The sequence below is a fragment of the Podarcis filfolensis genome (genome assembly GCF_964270895.1).
Source record: "Podarcis filfolensis genome assembly, chromosome: 16".
In the NCBI taxonomy this organism is placed as follows: domain Eukaryota; kingdom Metazoa; phylum Chordata; class Lepidosauria; order Squamata; family Lacertidae; genus Podarcis; species Podarcis filfolensis.
Window position 1 is genome coordinate 14,398,065 of NC_139620.1, and position 17,354 is coordinate 14,415,418.

Sequence of the window (17,354 nt, forward strand, 5' to 3'; positions counted from 1 at the left end):
GCAGTGCTGGTATAGGGGGCAACTGGGGGAGAAAAAAAGACTTACCAGGCACAGAACAGGTTCCAAATATCTGCATGGGCAAAGATGGGACAGGCTTTCTAATAAAAAAGAGGCTTTCTGGATTGCAGGAATCCTTTAATTCATCCCTGTGATGCCCTAACATGCAACAGATTTTGAGGGAGCTTGAAGAAATTGCAGCATCCCAAATTGCAAAAGAGGCCTAAATCTGTTTATTGTGTGTTGACTGACTATATATGCATCTACACACAATGTCTACGCACAAAAACATCCACACAGCTACTCTTTAATTTCTCCTGGGCCTCTGCTCTTTTCACAGGCTCCTAAAAAGAGCAAGGGATTATGTAAGGGGCAGGTGTTTGGCTACCGTGGGAAAGCTTTATTTACATGGTTGTTATTGGAAAAGAAACCACTAATTAAAAAGACAATTACTTTGGGATTGGTGTTTTGGTTGACAATAAGAATCGATTACAATCAAAGGGCCAATGCAGTGTATGCAAGGGAAAGCACCCATGGGGGCAGAAACATATTAATTACACAGATACTTCTACATCCCCTCCAACATTTCTCCCATGAAAATAGCGACATCCCATTGCATTATGATAATTTTACTATTCATACCCCACACATCTTATGGGGTCACTCCAGCACTGTGGGCAGCTTCCAACATATATAAAAACATAACTAAACATTAAACATTAAAAAAAACTTCCCTATACAGGATTGCCTTCTGACGGCTCAGGGGGTTGGATAACTCCATACCCTCCAATATTTCTTCAGTGAAAATAGGGGCATCCTAAACTAAGGAAAAGCAGGACATTCTGGGATTAAATCAGAAATGTCCCGCTTTTCCTTAGGACTTCCCTATTTTCATTGGAGACGTGTTGGAGGATAACATCTGAAGGTGGCCCTGTACAAGGAAGTTTTTTTTTAAGTAGTTACAATGTTTTATTATGTTTTTATATATGTTGGAAGCCACCCAGAATGGCTGGGGCAAACCAGTCAGATAGGCGAGGTATAAATAATAAAGTTTATATGTTTATTAAATAATATTTCCCTATTTTTATTAGAGAAATGTTGGAGGGTATGCTCATGGGCAGTGCTTTCTTTCTAGAAAAATAGGTGTCGGTACTCAGTATGAAGTTGTTGCAGTAACTGCCACACTTTTTAACAACAGAAAAGAGGTGCCCTTGAGGACCTCCTGAAAAAAAGCACAGCTCATGGGTGAGGCTGGTCGGCAAACTGATTCAAATCTCTCCCCCATTCCTGGCCAGGCTAAAGGGTACTCTTGGGAAAGTGCTCTTTCTGTTGACTTCGCCAGGACTACACCCAGAGGACTGCACACAACAGCAGCCTGAGCCTTTCCAGTTGTGAGGATTCACTTCCGCCTCTGGTGCCTCTCGCAAGATGGCGTCTTTAGTGCCCTCGGTGCCGGCGCCGGCTGCAGCTTCAAGATGGCGCACTTCCGCCCGACCTTATCCCGCAGCGCCTTTCTCAAGAGGGCAGCGCTCCCGGAGGAGCAGCTGCAAGAGGGCGCCGTCGCGGAGCTCCGGTTCCTTAGGTACCGTAGAGCATGTGCAGAGGGCGCCACACACACACCAACGGGGGAATCTCCTAAGCAGCACACTCCAAACCGGCCACCCCCTCCCTCTCCCAGAGTCTCTCTTTTGGAAGGGCTGCTTGGAGCCTCCATGGCTCAGCGCAGTCCACCTGCAGGCGATGGCAGGACTTCGAGCGGTCGGACGCTGCGCTCCAAGTCTCCAGCTCCATGAGCACGCTGCATCTGCCCAGAGGCAGCCCCCATGTGCTGCAGCAGTCTACCCCACCGCCTCCATCGAGTGAGACAGGGGAGTGGGATATTTTTATTTTTAAGGCAGAATCGGCGTCTGTTTCTTATTACACCTCGAGTGCCCTTCTCGGGAGATCTCAGTGAGTGCCCTCGGGGACGTCGTAAACCCCCGAGTGGGAGGAGAGGACTCGAGGAGGGCTCGGGTGAGACAACTCTGTTCCTGGAGAATGAGGTGGGCACCCTTGCCAGAGGTGGGAAGAGGGATGGGAGACACCGACATCCTCCTTCACCGCCTCTATCCTATTCTTGGAGGGCAGGGGAAGAACCAGGTGAGGAACAACTCGTTTACTGAGAGGTAGAAAGCCTCTGGATGTGGAGGCTCCACTATGCTTGTGTAGCTTATGCCTGTGGACAAACTTTGCTGTGCTTAGGGATACGAGTGGCATCCTCTGGCTTCTAGCACCGTGAAGGCTTGCTATAATAAACAATAAAACATGACACTATGCTCAGAAGTCATATATTTCTCTCTCTCTCTCTCTCCAGTATATTAATTAAAAACTCAGCCTTTAACTGATTTTGATTTAATTTTAATATGCTTGTGTTGATAAATTTATTTACATTAAAGTCAGATTTCCTTTCCAAACAATTATGTATATTTACGAGAAGCACAGCAGAAAAGAAACAAAAGCAATCTTAAGTGCTCCACACATGCTTATCAGATTGCTGCCCAGTATTGTTTTTCGTCACATAGTTTGCCGGTTCTGTGCACATCTGAGGGATGAAAGTAAAAGAAAAATACTCCACCAGGATTTCCACTATAGAAAATTAAAATTAAGTTGTCACTTAATTTTAGTTTAAATCTTGTTATCCTGAATTGTACCTTCCCCAAGAAGGCATTATTTTGAGCCATCCTTCTTTTGATCAAGGTGGTGGGATAATGTTGAAGATGAATGGTAAACCCCTATGACCTGTTTAGAATTCTAGTTGCTTATACATTTTCTAGTTCATAGGCTTCAAAAGCTAACAACCATCCAGCGAAAACCCACAAGAACAGTGCTGGCCTGATACAATGCTTACAGGTAAAAGCCTGGTGAGAAAATTAGATCACTCTTTGCCATACTAAGCCCTTACGGCAGAGCTTTCTAAACTGTGTGTAGCGACACATTAGCATTTCAGCTGCAGTGTGTAGATGTGTCATGTGAATGCGTTCATTTAACCTCCAGTTTGCTAGTACAGTGGTACCTCAGGTTACAAACACTTGAGGTTACAAACTCCGCTAACCCGGAAGTAGTACCTCGGGTTGAGAACTTTGCCCTAGGATGAGAATGGAAATTGTGCGCCGGCGGCACAGTGCAGTGGCAGCAGGAAATCCCATTAGCAAAAGCGCACCTCAGGTTAAGAACAGTTTCGGGTTAAGAACAGACCTCTGGAATGAATTAAGTTCGTTACCCGAGTTACCACTGTAAAGCTGAATTATTGTGTCGTGAAATGATGCATGTCTAAAAAGAGTGTCACCAACATGAAAAGTTTGGAAAGCTCTGCCTTGCGGGAATTATCTTTAAACAACAACAACACACACTTCTGAATGCAAATAGTGAATTGTCCTTTAGGTGACTGCTTCTCATGTGTCTGAACTTCAGTGTGACGTGCTTCACGCTGTAAATAAAGTTGCGCCCCATTTGTTACGAAAGAAGAAGCACATCATCAGATTTCCTCTTCACTAAAATAAACTTTCCAAACTACAAGACAGAGATTTAATATAAGCTAGCTGCTGATGATGGTTTTTAAATCAAAACGGGGATTGAATTACAACCAAAAGTTACACCTGGAGGAGAGGTGGGAAAGGGGCTGGCCAAGGTTCCCATGGGGTCCAGGAGCTTAGCTCAGGACCTGGTTCAGGCCCTGATTCATATGAAGATAAGCCTAAAGGAGAAAGTTCATCTGAGTCACGTGCAGAGTGCTTTTTCTTCACCACTGAGTAAGGAAAGACAGTCCCGTGGATTGCAGGGGGTGGGAAGTATGGCATGGCTAAGGGAGCGGCTTCTTTTCATCCCATCTCAGAGGGATGTAGAATCTTGTGCAGCATCACTGCCCTCTAGCTCCACCACTGCCCCCTTGGTGCCCAGGGGGCATGGGTAGCGCTTTCCCTCCTCAGGACTCGGGAACTCTTGGTAGTATCGGATCCTGTGTTGCTGCTGGTGGTGGTAGTGAGGGAGGCCCCGGCCTGCTCCGTTCCCCTCTGTGGCACCAGCTAAGCGGAAGCCTTCCAACCTGCCCGCCTTGGGTGGTTCATTCCCCCGGCGGCTCTTCTGCAGCAGGCCGTCAAGCATTTTTTGGGCCGACTGGTAATCCAGGTGGGGTCCTCCTGATGTCTTCTCCACCAAGCCAGGGCTCCAGGAGACCTCGCCATCCTCAGAGCTCTCAGAGCTGCTCATTTCTGGCGCCATCTCCTCAAGCTTCCCACTGGGCGGCAGGTTGGTGGGGGAAGGCAGGCGGGCTGCTTCAAAGACCTCTGGCTGCAGTGTGGGCAAGGCTGGGAAATGGCTGCTGGGCCCCGGCGGGGCCACCAGGGCCTCCTGCCTCAAGTATAGGAAGCGCGGGGCTGGCAGGGGGCAAAGCGGGGCTGCTTCCTCCTCCCCGCTGCACTCGCTTTCTGTCGAATTTGTGTCTTGCGTTGAGAACGTGGTGGACTTCTGCTTCCAGGGGATGAAGGCTGTGGCCCGGGTGTGGCTCTTGCTGTGTCTCTTTAGCCCTTCTGGGGACGGTGCCACCAGGGCCGCCTCGTACTTCAGCAGGAGGCTCCTCTCCTCGCTAGGCCCGGCTGCTGTGTCCGATTCGGAGCTGCAGCCCAGCTTGCTGGTTTCGGTGGCCGAGTCGGACTGGTTGGAGGTGGTTTGCGTCTCAGAGGCGCCATCCATGAAAGCAGGAGGGGGCGCGACATCCAGAATGTGCAGAGAGCAGAGGCTGTCGGAGGGAGACTCGTCCTTCCCACTGCGCCGCTGCTTTTCCAGGCTGGGCTTTGCCAGCAGCCCTGAGATCTGTGAGTGGAGAGACAGCAAAGACCATTCGGACCATTTAGGTAATGGCCTTCCCTCCCAAAAAAATCCCAGCAGATCTTGTAGTTTGAGGATATGCTATAAATATGTTTGGCCCTGTAAAGTGGAACAGATTCAGAGGAGAGCAGTTTATGCACATTCAAGATGTGTACAACTGTGTATAAACGCATCACGCTGAATCCTGAAGTCACTGAAATATCACTAAAAGGGTGAGACGGGGGTGGAGTGGTTTGTTTGCGGGGGTTTTCAATGGGTTTCAATTATATGCGATTTCACAGACGTGTGCGGTGCCTTGGAACGTAAGACCTGAATAAACGGGGAGCTGCCTGTATGGAAAATGAGGACAAGTTGAAGGAACTGGATAAGAGAAGACCGGGGTAACAATAGCAATGGCAAATATTGGAAGGGCTCTTGCCAGCAACACAATCACACACAGCAGTGGAAAAAGGCTGCTTCTTTTCTCTGTTGCCCCAGACAGAGGGCAGGACTAGATCTAAGGGGGTTTCAAGAGAGGAGCAAGAGGGCAGTAGGAGAAACCTCTTGACGGATAAGTGAGATCAACCTAAGCTGGGGGGTGCTGGGCTCTCCTCCTTTAGCGGTCTTGAAGTAGAATTTCAAGAGCCTTTTGTTGGGAATGGTCTCGCACTCTGAATTTCCCCCGCTAGAGTAGTGGGGCAGACGAAATTGGACCTCCAATGATTCAAGTCCTCCTCCATTATTCTGTTGTTATACCTTTCTCTCCTCACCCCCCTCCAAAAAAATACTTTGATCAAAGTACTCACGTTAATTTTCTCCAAGGTGCAAATTGTGTTTTGTGCACTGATCAGCCTCTCCAGCAGCTCATTGATCCGCTGGTTCAAAGTTTGCTTTTCTTCAGCCATGCTCTGAGCCTGTTGTGAGGAAAGCATGGGGTGGGGAGGCAAGTCAGCAAAGGAGGCCAGAAAGAGAGAGAGAGAGAGAGAGCAGCAAGACATAATAATACAAATAGAATGCACTCTAATTGGTGTTGCAAAATGTAACTTAATTAAATAAGTACGGTAATTTAAGTACGTTTCTTGAGACAAGCCTAGGGGCCAGTTACTGTAAGGGGGACAGGGATGCAGAGGGAATAAAATATAATATTAAAAAAGCAAAAACAGCTATGTATTTAAACATATTGGGGTGGATCCATCTAGAATAGACCCACAAAGATAAATGGGCCTAAGTGAGTCTTGCTGTGCATCTATTTCAGTGGGGCTCAATCTTGTCTTCTCTTTTTACAACCTTATTCATAGGGCACTGGGTTGTGCTCTGAACTTACTGGTTCCAGAATAAGAAGAAAAAAAGCTCCGCTTTTCAAAGAAATAATTATATTCCTTCTCTTCTTCCAACAAGATCCATTAGTTTGACCATATAACTCGTCTCCCATACTTTTAGGAGCTGCTACTCTAAAGAGGCAGGGTGGTGAGAATCTTTTTCTCACTAACAGCTGGACGTGTGGCTGCTAAAAAAGGAACCATCATCTTGATAACTTCATGCATGTTTTGACATAGCACAGCGGTATAGTTTCCAGTGGCGATGTATTTTTGCTTTTTGCCACTATGTATAATATAATGGCGAGAACCAAATTTATTCATTCGGTTTTTTAACGTTTCCCTTACAATAATCTGAAGTCTGTCTTCCAGCAGCTGGTTAGTGAGGCGTGTGTTGGAATAGTCTTCCTGAAGCCTGAAAGGAAGGAAATACAGTCATGACAGCAAAAACTCTGAGCCAAAGTCCTGCACAAAATTACTCTATATCTTAATATATCAATTGGTTGCATGAATCCAATTGAAGCATCTTTTGCTCCTCCCCCAAAGGGCGGGGCTTTGAGAGCAAACTCCTCCCCGCCACATGCAGGTTGGCCTGGAAAAAGCTCCTTCACAAATCCTGAATACAGGATGAGCCCTGACCGCCGTGCTTTTGATGCGTCACCTGCTGAATTTTTCTTTTAGAGCGTCCAGTTCGTCCCAGGTTTTCTGCAGGTCCCGCTGAGCCGTTCTGGGTTTGGCATCTGCTTCCTCCTTCTGCGCTGGGCATGCTGGCTCCTGCTCCTGTGAGGGCCTGTAATGACAGTAGGGAGTGTGTACATGAGATGGAGAAGCAATTCTAGCGAACAGCAGCAGAGGATCAAAATCTCTGCAGGTGGTAGGCGGTTTGATACCTGTAGCTGCAGTGTCTTAAGCAAGCAGCGGCAGCAGCGGCAAGAGAGCGCGCATCAGCCAGGGCAACTGCAAAGCAGGTAGAACTTTTACCACTGGCTCCCTGCTTTGCTACTGCTGCCCCATGAAGGGAGAGGATAGGTGCTGGAAGATGATCCCTGGATCAACCAACTGCTGATCTGCATACTCACACAGGTTGTTCTGCTTCTGCCAGCAGCTCCTGGAGATTAAAAAAAAAAGAAGAGAAAATTCATCTCCGTGCTTTCATTTTTAAATTATTCTTTAAAGCGAAGGTACTAGCACTTAAGATTGTGACAACAGGTTTAAACACACCCACCCACCAGATGAGTCAGTGTCCCCAACTCCAGAAACATTTCCCCTTGCATTAGAGGAGAAATAGGATTGCATCTTCCCAACTTGGACATGCCCTGCCCCAAATCTGGGACCCATGAGCCAACGTGATAGAGTGGTTATCCATTGCAGCTACATGTGGAATACCGATTGCCTCACATCAAAAAGGATATTGTAGAGAACTTTATGATTTTTAAAGTCTCCATCATGTTCCCCCACCCTTAGTCTTCTATTCCTCATCCCCCCCCCCATATTCTGGGCACCATATTCCAAGTGCGGCCTCCCCATAGGTTTATGAAAAGGTATCAGAACATAGCCGGGTAAGGCCACGTGCCATTAAAGGTTTGTGCTCTCTAGTTAGCCAAATGAAAAACATAGTGAGGAAATACAAGTTCAAGTCCCTCCTAAATTGTGCGGCTCGACCTCAGGTTAACAGACCCTGTGGCCTGACTGTTTATGAACATGTACAGAGTGCTTTTCCATCATTGAGATTTAATGGGCTGCCTAGAAGGTGTGAGCCTTTGGTGGATCACCTGGGTTTTGTTAATGGTGTGGGGCAGCAGGATGGCAGGGAAAGGCACTCCAAGGAGGAAACCCCACAGGCCCCTGCCAGGCCCCCATACCTTGCTGTTGTGCATCCTCTTCTTCGCGGCTACACCCTCATGCTCTTCCAGTGGGTTGCCTTTCTCGGCTGTCCCTCCGGCGAGAAGGCCCTTCTCTGCTTTCTTGAGGGGCTGTTCCAGCCTCTTGGCCTCCTGCCCGTGTCCACCTTTGGCCTCGCTGGGCTTCTTCGGCCGCTTGGCTGCCTCTCCTGGCAGCTTAGGCAAACTCCCCAGCTTAGCTGGCAAGTGAGCGAAGGGTGCCAGTTCCGGACTGGTACTGGCCTCATCTGTGGCCCTGCCAAAGGCCAGGCTGGCTTGGGGTCGGCTGTGGGGGCTGGGAAGGGCGTCCCCCTTGGCCTCGGCCTGCCCCGTCCTCCTCCTTGCCGCTGCCTCTGCTTTCGCCTCAGCCATCTCCAGCAAGGACCCTGGGGAGCTGCCTTTGCTGCTGGAGCCTTTCGAGTCTGACCCGTCGGTGCTGGGGGCCTTGCTGGCCAGGGAGGGCTCTGGGGGCTTCCAGCCCAGCGAACTGAGGCTGGAGGGGCTCATCACCTGCTGGGTGATCTCGTTCAGGAACTCTGAGAAGCGGAGCTTCTCCTCCACCAGCTTCATCCTTTCCGTGACGGGGGGCTTTTTGGGGGCGCTCAGATCCAAGCTGTTTGGGGGCTGCTTCTCCCTCTGGAGAGGCCTAGCAGGCCCGGGGGCAGACGGAGGCTCCTTCCCTACGGACCGCACAGTGATGGTCTCAATGGACTTGGCCTTCCGCAGCCAGTCACCACCGGCCACCGTCCCGTTTTTCAAGATGCCTTTGCTTGGCGCTGGAGCCCCGGCGTAGTGGGGCTGTCGCGGGGCCAGGATTTCCGCTTGCTCGCTGAAGGCGAGGCTGCGCTCCAGGCTGGCGGCCTTGTAGAGGTGTCTGTCCACTCCGTCGGGTTGGCCAGGCTGCGACTGCAGGCCGTGGCGGTTGCCCAGCCGGTCGGCACTCTTGCTCTGTCCTTTCCTCAAGCGGCTGAAGGAGCCAGGAGCTTCCTCCTCCTCAAACTCCGCCATTTCTTCCTCCCGACTGCGGCGGAAGGCCCTGGCTTCTCCCGAAAGGTCCACGCAGGACTGCGAGTGCTGGGGGTGGTAGCGAGGGCTGGTCAGCAAGAAGGCCTCTTTGTCCAGGCTGGCTTCAGAGGACCACGAGGCCGAGCTGGAGGCTGAGGAGGAGGCCGAGGTGGAGGAGGCTGAGGATGACGAGAGCGTGGAGAAGTGGCCGCCCCGGCTCTCGGCCCACTGCTGGTGGCAGCTGCTGCAGTCCCTGAGCCCCAAGTCGGTGGAGGAAGACGAGGAGGCCCCCTTGTTCTCCTTGGTCTGCCGGACAGGTGTGAAGAACTTTTCCATGACCTGCAACTTCCCAGCTGGAACGTCTCCGTTGCTGCCCTTGTCGCCCTCCCAGTGGACGGGGGAGAACAGCCCAGCTTCCTCTTGGGCTCTCTTGTAGGACTTTCGGCGGATGGCTGAGGCGCTCATCCTGGAAAACTGGGCTCCGCTGGGCTCACTCTGTTGCACCAACTGCCAAGTCTCTCCCTGCCTGACTCGATTATTTAACCACCCCGCTTGGCTCAGTGGAGCAGAAGTGTGAAATGTCAATATGATGGGCACTGGAGCATCTCATCAAGCAGAGAGAAGCAGGCCGAGCTGTTGTGACATATGCTTTGCCTCACCCCTCTCCCGCCCTGCTCATAGATTCATGGAATCATAGCCAAACAAGATTATTACCTACCACATAAGACAGACCTTCCAAATGTCCCTATTTTCCAGGGACAGTCCCAGATTTACAGAAGCTGTCCGTTTCTGATTTGATCCCAGAATGTCCCACTTTGCCTTTAATTTGAGAAATATTGGAGGGTATACGGGGCCTTGGGTGGGTACAGGGCCTACCAGAAATGCACATGCTGGGGTGGCCTTTCTCTGTTGGCCAGCTATGGTAACTACTTCCAGTTCCTATCCACTGGCCTGGGAGAACGAGACATTGGCCAGCACTCTGGCTGCCCCACAGCAGGATCCTGGGCCCCATATGCCACCCCAACATTATGTCTGTAAATAACCTTATGGTCTTGTTTTACTAATCTCTGCTTCTGTGTGTCATCTTTGGCACTTGGTCGCTGAGGAATAGATTTTGGAGCCAATGCCTTAAGTCCAGCTCATCATAGGCAAGGATGAGCAACAAGGATGTTCAGCTGCTGTGAAACCACTGCGCCAGCTTTCTGTATCTCAGCTGAAGTTTGCACAAGGCTTAGCCTGTAACAGCACACACCAGCACACAGACTGGCCATTTAGACACAGAAAATCAACAGTGATTTTTTTTTTAAGCAACCAGTGGCACCCATTCCTGCACACTATTGTTGTGAGAGGGGATTATGGTACACGTGAGAGACTGCCGGAGGAACGATCTAGGCTCAGCCAAGCCAACGAAGCACCCAAAAGCACCAGTACATAAATATGTGTATACCCGAGAGCGCTTTTCCTGGCCTCTAAGCTACTGTATTAATACAATATTGATGCATTGTGGCATGTGAGGAGGGAGTACAATCCCGTAATTAAATGTTGGAGTTATTTGATGTCACATTTATGTATCACCCTTAGACATTTACAGAGCAAACTTTCTGCAGTCTTGGTTGAGACATTTGCCATCAGCATGACTTTCAGATCTTCTCCAAGGGTTAAGACTGCCTCCTGCAATAACCCCCTGGAGGCAACTCGGAAAGCTTTAAGCCAAGCAGGAGCTCCCCCCGCCTCTTGTCGCCAGCGATAAGCAGAGATCGATAGTGCGGCTCCTCTGCCCTCGAGCAGTGACACTGGCAAGGTCACACGTGGCCTTGCTATGTGGTTGCTCCTCTGTGACTGGCAGGAACTCAATGGGTAGCAAAGACGCAGAGCAGATTAAAGCCAAAGAGAAATTACTGTAATCTGTACAGCAGCACCCAATCGCCAGAGCTCTCCCCTTCCCCTAACTGCTCCATCCATTGAAACAGCACCGTTTGCAGGATTTATCAATTACTATGACAAATCCAACATCCAGGAGAGGAAGCTCTCTCAGGTCCTATTTGGCAATTTTAGACATTTCACAAAAATGCTTCTCACAGCTTAGTCAACAGCTAAGCCCACCCTATGTGGATGCCAGGATCTTGATCCATCCCTTGTCTATTGGTGGGACAACAGGGGAAGCATTTATAGGTAGCTGCTCTCCAGTATCTCAGATTTATCATGATTTAAAAGTCATTTATTATGGACACATCAATATAAACAATCTGGACAAGACCAGCCAGCAGAACTACAAAGGAAAACCAGGAAAGGATGAACATGAAAGTATTTTTTTTTATTAAACATATTATTGCTATAAAATGTTTTGAACCCAAACACGGCACGCTTCCCTCACTGCCCAACCCTCCCAGTAATTTGTGCTTTTTGACATTTCTGCTAGCTTATACAACACACTGCGTCACCATGAAGAAACTCTCCAAACCAACCAATGGAGCAGGTGTACATGGGGGAGTTCTTTTTCCAACAGGGAAATGTCAGCATGAAGTGAGGGAATGCCCATTAATCCTTCTGTACTTACTCTTAAACAAGTGCACTGAGAAACAGAAACACAGCCAGAGAAAGCCAGTGAAAGAGCCTCAGGCAACCACCCCACCTCACCATTAACAAGTACATGATAAGAATTACCAACCATGGATTAATGTCACTCTGTTGGTGACATTTCACTGCAAAAAATATAGTAATAAAATGTATCGCCCCTAAAAATCAAGAAGAGTTGGTATTTCACTCTATGCTCCAAAGTAGGAATTACAAATATCTAGAGTCTAGAAAGCCAACACAGAATATATATGTTTTTTAGAAAAACCCACTGAATTTAAAAATACAGCAATGTTCTGGTGGTGCAATGATACCTTAGCACATTTTGAATAGTCCAAGTAATTATTATTTACCTGCCAACCTATGAAGAAAAGGATAAACAGCCTTTTTAAAATACAGAATGACAACAGAATGAACATAGGCAGATCATGCAGATGTGATGTTTCAAATGCACAAGACAGGCTATTTAGCAAGCATTACATGGGATGCAGCCAAAAGCTGTCGTCCTTGCCTCCGCCAGTGTCAGAACTCAAGGGAAAGTCATCACCCAGCAGCTGGACCTGTACAACATCATTATCCAGTTTGCAATTTGCCACCAAGTCCACCTGGCAGCAAAGAGATGTACTGCTTTCTGGGTTTGGAGAACCGGAAGAGCTCCACAGGACAAGCCCAAAATCTGTGAACAAAGAGCACTCAAGGAGCAGACAGGCAGCGCTCCAGTGAAAGAGGAGCCTTTATTCCACAAGGAGGTCGAATCTCTCTGCTTCTTCAAACTCCGCGTTCATCTGGGCTGCCCATTCATCCAGCTGTGATACCTGAAAAGGAACAGAGAGGCTTCAGCTAAAAGGGTGGCTCCACTTTGGTGACCCTACAAAATAAGAGTCAGTGGTGTCCAAACTTTTTTCAAAGAGGGCCAGATTTGATGAAGTGAAGGGCCGTGAGGGCCAACCTTTTTTTAGGATTGAAGTTGTTGATCCTTTTTTATGATTGAAGCTGTTGAGATTTTTAAAGGATTTTACCCCAGGAAATAAACTGCCACACGGGCCAGATTAGGTCCCTGAAACAGACTTTGGACATGCTTGGTCTTGGGGCAGCAAAGTGCCAGAAAGGCCAACAGTTCAGCAGTGCGAAAGCGCTAAAGGGAGAAATGAAATTCTGTGCTCTAGAGAGTTAAGCAAATTTGAAATGTACGCCTTAGTGAATGAACTGTGTGTGGTTAAAAAAAAGATTCAAATAATATAAAAATTAAGCAAACCTATGTTATTGTTTATGCATATTATAGGGCCCTGTGGAACTGTGCTTGTCACCCTTTTTTAAAAATAGGAAGCTGTACTTGTTAAAATCCCAGAAGTCCCTGCCAAGGTGACCCAAGTTCTGAGACAAGACTGAACTCTACCACTGGAAGGGCTCTGCAAATTAAGAACATGAGCCTACAATTATTCTGCTAGATACGGGAATGGGAAAACATCTAAGCAGGGTACTAACCATTGGGCAATGCTGCTCAGTAGAATCAGCTTTCAAGGCCTTAGCAAATATGGCCAACCATTTCCTGTCTCCACACATGTGCCCTTCAGGCAATGTTTGAAATTCCCCAGGTGTTTTGCGACTGGCATGTGTCCAATTGCAACTGTGGAAATCTCAGGATGCCAGGTTGGCGACTGACATCTCCCATCAGGATGGCTCTTCAGCTTTCTTAAGCAGGTAAGCAGAAGAGCTTATTTATTGCATTTACACTCCACCTTTCCCCCCGAAGGAGTACAAGGTTCACCCACCCCTAGTGAATTCCTACAATGACCCTGTGATGTAGATGAAGAAGCTATGACTGGTCCAAGGTCACCTAGTGAGCTTCATGACTGAGTGGGGATTTGAACCCTGACCTCCCAGGTCCTAGTCCGACACTCTAACCACTACACTACCATGGCTTCCTACAGCACTTTTGCTCTGGGGCAGCTATATAAATTAAGTCAGTGAATAAATATGGGGAAAACAAAATGTCACTCAGAGAAGGATCTGAAATATTTTCCTTGAAACTTGAATTTGTTTTATTCTTGATTTTTTATTTGATGTTTTAGTGTGCTGTAAACTGCTGAGGTTTTTTCTTTGAAATATAAAGCAGTATAGAAATGAATAATAACAAATTTCACTGGGGTGGGAGGGAAAGATGCCTAGACATTCCACTGTGGTGACTATAACCTAGATTTAAGGTGCCATTTAGCGATTAGCTTATATATCTGAGTTTCTAACATTGCTTCCAGGATTGTCAGGACGTGGTCATTTCTAGCCCTCCATGGTGCGACTTCAATAGCAAATAACAAGATATAGCACTTTAAAGTGCTCAATAAGGCTTCCTGTGTATTATCTAGTGGAGATCCTTACAACAAGACCATGTTACACTTATCACAGGTGTAGGGAAATATTTTTCAGCCACAAGGCCAGATCTTTATCTCTCCAATCCCTGGGAAGCCCAATTTGACAGATGAGTGGGGACCCCCACGTGTCAATCACTTGACATTGCAGTGATTTTAGGCGACTCTTTTCTTTTCAGCAGTGGAGCCCCAGGGGCCCAGTGGGTGCAGACTTTAATGTCCATGCTATGTCCCCCTTTCATGCTTCCCACACTCCATCTGAAATGTTACACTTACATCAAATTGTGGCATCTTCTTCTTCCTTCGTTTTTCCCTGACAAATGAGATACCTGGGATGTCTGTGTCTCTCTCATTGATGGCTCCAGGTTCTGCCACTGTTGACTTCTGGGGGACAGCTGCGTTCACAGGAGAGATGTTGGCGAGCTCACCTGAAACCAGAAGCTTATCAAAGCCAAAAAGTGTTTGCCGCTTGACTGGGCCATGGGTAGGTGTGGAAGTGTCCGACAGGCCGGAGCTGGGAGACTCTTGTCGCCTCCCCAGGAAACTGTGGCTTAAGGGGTTCTCCAGGCGGCTGTAAGACCGGCGTACTCTTTTTGGCCTGGCCAGTTCTTGCTCGTCATCAGCACTGACTGGGGGCAGGAGGTCAGTCCCTGCCGGTAAGGCCTCGGCCTCAGGATGCAAAGAGCTGTGCAGGGGAGAAGGCTTCAGTTCCACCTTGGCATTAGTTTCAACCTCTATGGCTCTCAGAGGAATGTTTTCCTTGTCTTCTTTTAATGAATTCTGTAAGAGAAGATGCAAGCTTAACCTTCAATAGGAAAGGCTTCTGCAGGTGGCAGACTTAGCACGCTATGCTGAATAATGCTGAAAAGAATACTTTATATGAGTGTTTTTGTATGCAATGTTTGGGAGGAAATAAGATGGTAAATAACAAATAACAAACTAAATATTGATGTATGTAATTTTTATTTCTTAATTATATTTAGTGGTAGTATGGCTGTATTGTATTTTTGTAACATAAAATCATTCAATAAAAATTAATATTAAAAAAAAAGAAAAAAAAGAAAAAGAAAAGAATGCCAAATGATTAACTACCTGCCTTGGAACAAATTAATTTAAGCCTATTTGCATATAGCCAAAGTAACAATGTTATGTGCCTTTCAGGTATCAAATATATCCATATTGATTTGTAAATTAACAACCCATCACATTGCGGGTTGGGATCATCTTTAAATAGCTCTTTTTTCATTTCCTTGTGCAGCGACACACCAGAATCAAAGAGGCTTAAAATAATAATTATAATAGGAACAAGTGTGTCTGTCATTTACAGCATCCCTGCTCCAACACTGGCAAGTTAAAGTTCACAGCCCTGATGGAAAGGCGTGGCCTTTCTGTTAACCACAGAACCTGGTGCTTGAGACTTACCCTTGGACTCCGACGAGGAATTAAGGCTGCTTCTTTTATCTGGTTTGGAAAAAGGAAAAGGAAACCCAAATGAAAATGCATTCTGCTGCCAGAACTGCTGCTCCTGTGGATCATGCCGCCTGAGGCAGTTGCCTCCCTGCTTCAGAGGGAGTGCAATCTCATCCAGAACAGGTAACAGAACTATTTCTTAGACATGGAACCATTCTTCCACAGGGCATCTTTCTTGCCAGGATTCAGATTCAGTTAACTGGCCCAGACCAACACTGCATTCAGGGTCTGATCCAGGGTCTGCATGTCCCCTCCTGATCTTCAAATTAAGGTAGATGCACTATAGCATTAACATTTTGCCAATATTTGGATTTACTTGTTCTTTAAGAGCAAAGTGTACATGAAAAGAAGAAGTGGTGAGCAGGTGTGAAGGACAGAGTATCACACAACTACAAGCAGCAGGGAGATTTTTTGGTGGTAGCAGCTTTTCCAACCTCCATCAGAAGCTTTAGCATGTCTTCTTTCAGTACAATTCTTCAAAAGATGTTGAGTTATAGTCCAAGTCTTAGAGCAACCAGTTAACTACTAAGGAAATTTGTGAATTTCAAAACAGGAAACTTGATTTAACTATCTTTGCATCTGGCCACCCTAAAGAGTGGCATGTAAGTACAAAAAATTAATCTGAAGGGGATACTACATTTCAGTTTGGGCTTTAACTGGGTCCTGGGTGCAAAGAGGCTAAAGGTCGGGGGGGGGGGAGAGAGAAAATCCATGGATGGCTCTCTCTGCACTAGCGGAAAATGGCACGAGGCCTCTGAAACTCTACGTACCTGCCGATTTCGTGGCATGATCTTTTTCACAGTGACCGGCCGCATTGCAAATGGTCCAGATGTCTGTGGAGAAGACAAGTAACAATTGGAGTGAGTGCTGAAAAAGAACCTTAGTAGAAAGTGTTATGCTCCTTCTGTCCAAAAGAACCCCAACACCAGCCTTTTGCTAACAATTCCCTAGGCACATCAGCTGTCAAAAAAGCACACTGGTAGCAGCAGCAAAGTTCAAGCAGGAGGAGCGCATCCAGGGAAAACACACAGGCTGAGGCGTTTCCTGTCCTACTGGCAGCCTAGTCAGGAAAACAGGAGAAACGTTTCCACCCACCAGTTTGCCGCCTGGCACTTTGCTCGCCACCGGGCTCGGCTTCCCCTGCGACACGGGCTGAGCCGAGGGCGACGCGATCCTCTCCGACCGGCGCCGCCGCGAGGGAGAAGCAGCATCAGCATTAACAGCACCTGCGAGAAAGGGACCGAGAGAGAGGGGCGCTCAGCAGGAGCGAACCCCGGGGGGATCCGCCAAGATCTCCCGCGATCCCCCTGGGCGGCAGCTCTGGATGTTGCTCGTTCCCGCCGCCGCACCAACAGCGGCCACCCCAGGCGGGCTGGGCTCGGGCAAGACAGACGCACGTCCTGGGGGCAGGATCCCAGGCGGGGCCCCTTCGTGCTCAGCCAGGCCGCCAGTCAACGGGTCCCCACAGCCGAGGGGGCCTGAAGGTCGCCCCAAAGGGAGGGAAGAGCGGGGCTGGGGGCGCTGAAGGAGAGACGGAAACGGCCTGAGCGACTGCCGCCCCCCACAAAATGGGCGCCTCTTCCTCTCTTTGCCCCCCACCGCCCCTGCTTATAACGGCCCTCTGGTAACGTGACCCCTCCCCGCTCACCTGCCCGGGCCTCCCCAGCGGAGCGAGCCCTCCTGGGCCCTGCGCGGCCTCCTCCCGCCATTGCAGCCTGCGGGCGGCTTCCCTTCAAGATCCTCTTCGCCGTTGAATTCTCCCGCCACCGCTTCGGCGGAAGTAGCGTAAGGGAAGAGGCGCGGCAAGGGAAGCGAGTCGCCGCTCTAGCGCCATCTTGGGAGAGGCCGCGGCGGCCGCCCCGCGCAGCGTTCTCGCGAGGTTAGCGCCGCTCGCGTGACGCTGG

General features: G+C 48.6%; 2 protein-coding genes across 2 annotated transcripts; both read right to left on the reverse strand.

Annotated features, from left to right (window-relative positions):
- Window positions 1-2,378: 2,378 nt before the first annotated feature.
- On the reverse strand, window positions 2,379-9,505 carry LOC310750934 (uncharacterized protein; the record flags this gene model as incomplete). Its single annotated transcript, XM_083589331.1, has 6 exons — window positions 2,379-4,845; window positions 5,646-5,753; window positions 6,504-6,570; window positions 6,817-6,945; window positions 7,235-7,263; window positions 8,018-9,505. 6 exons carry the CDS (start codon window positions 9,503-9,505, stop codon window positions 3,865-3,867), a joined length of 2,802 nt encoding a protein of 933 aa, XP_083445457.1. The 3' UTR covers window positions 2,379-3,864.
- Window positions 9,506-11,333: 1,828 nt separating this feature from the next.
- On the reverse strand, window positions 11,334-17,330 carry CDCA5 (cell division cycle associated 5). Its single transcript, XM_083590922.1, has 6 exons — window positions 17,099-17,330; window positions 16,546-16,676; window positions 16,221-16,283; window positions 15,403-15,441; window positions 14,257-14,760; window positions 11,334-12,429 (listed from the first exon to the last, which is right to left on the reverse strand). Exons 1-6 carry the CDS (start codon window positions 17,157-17,159, stop codon window positions 12,349-12,351), a joined length of 879 nt encoding a protein of 292 aa, XP_083447048.1. The 5' UTR covers window positions 17,160-17,330; the 3' UTR covers window positions 11,334-12,348.
- Between the last annotated feature and the right edge of the window lie 24 nt (window positions 17,331-17,354).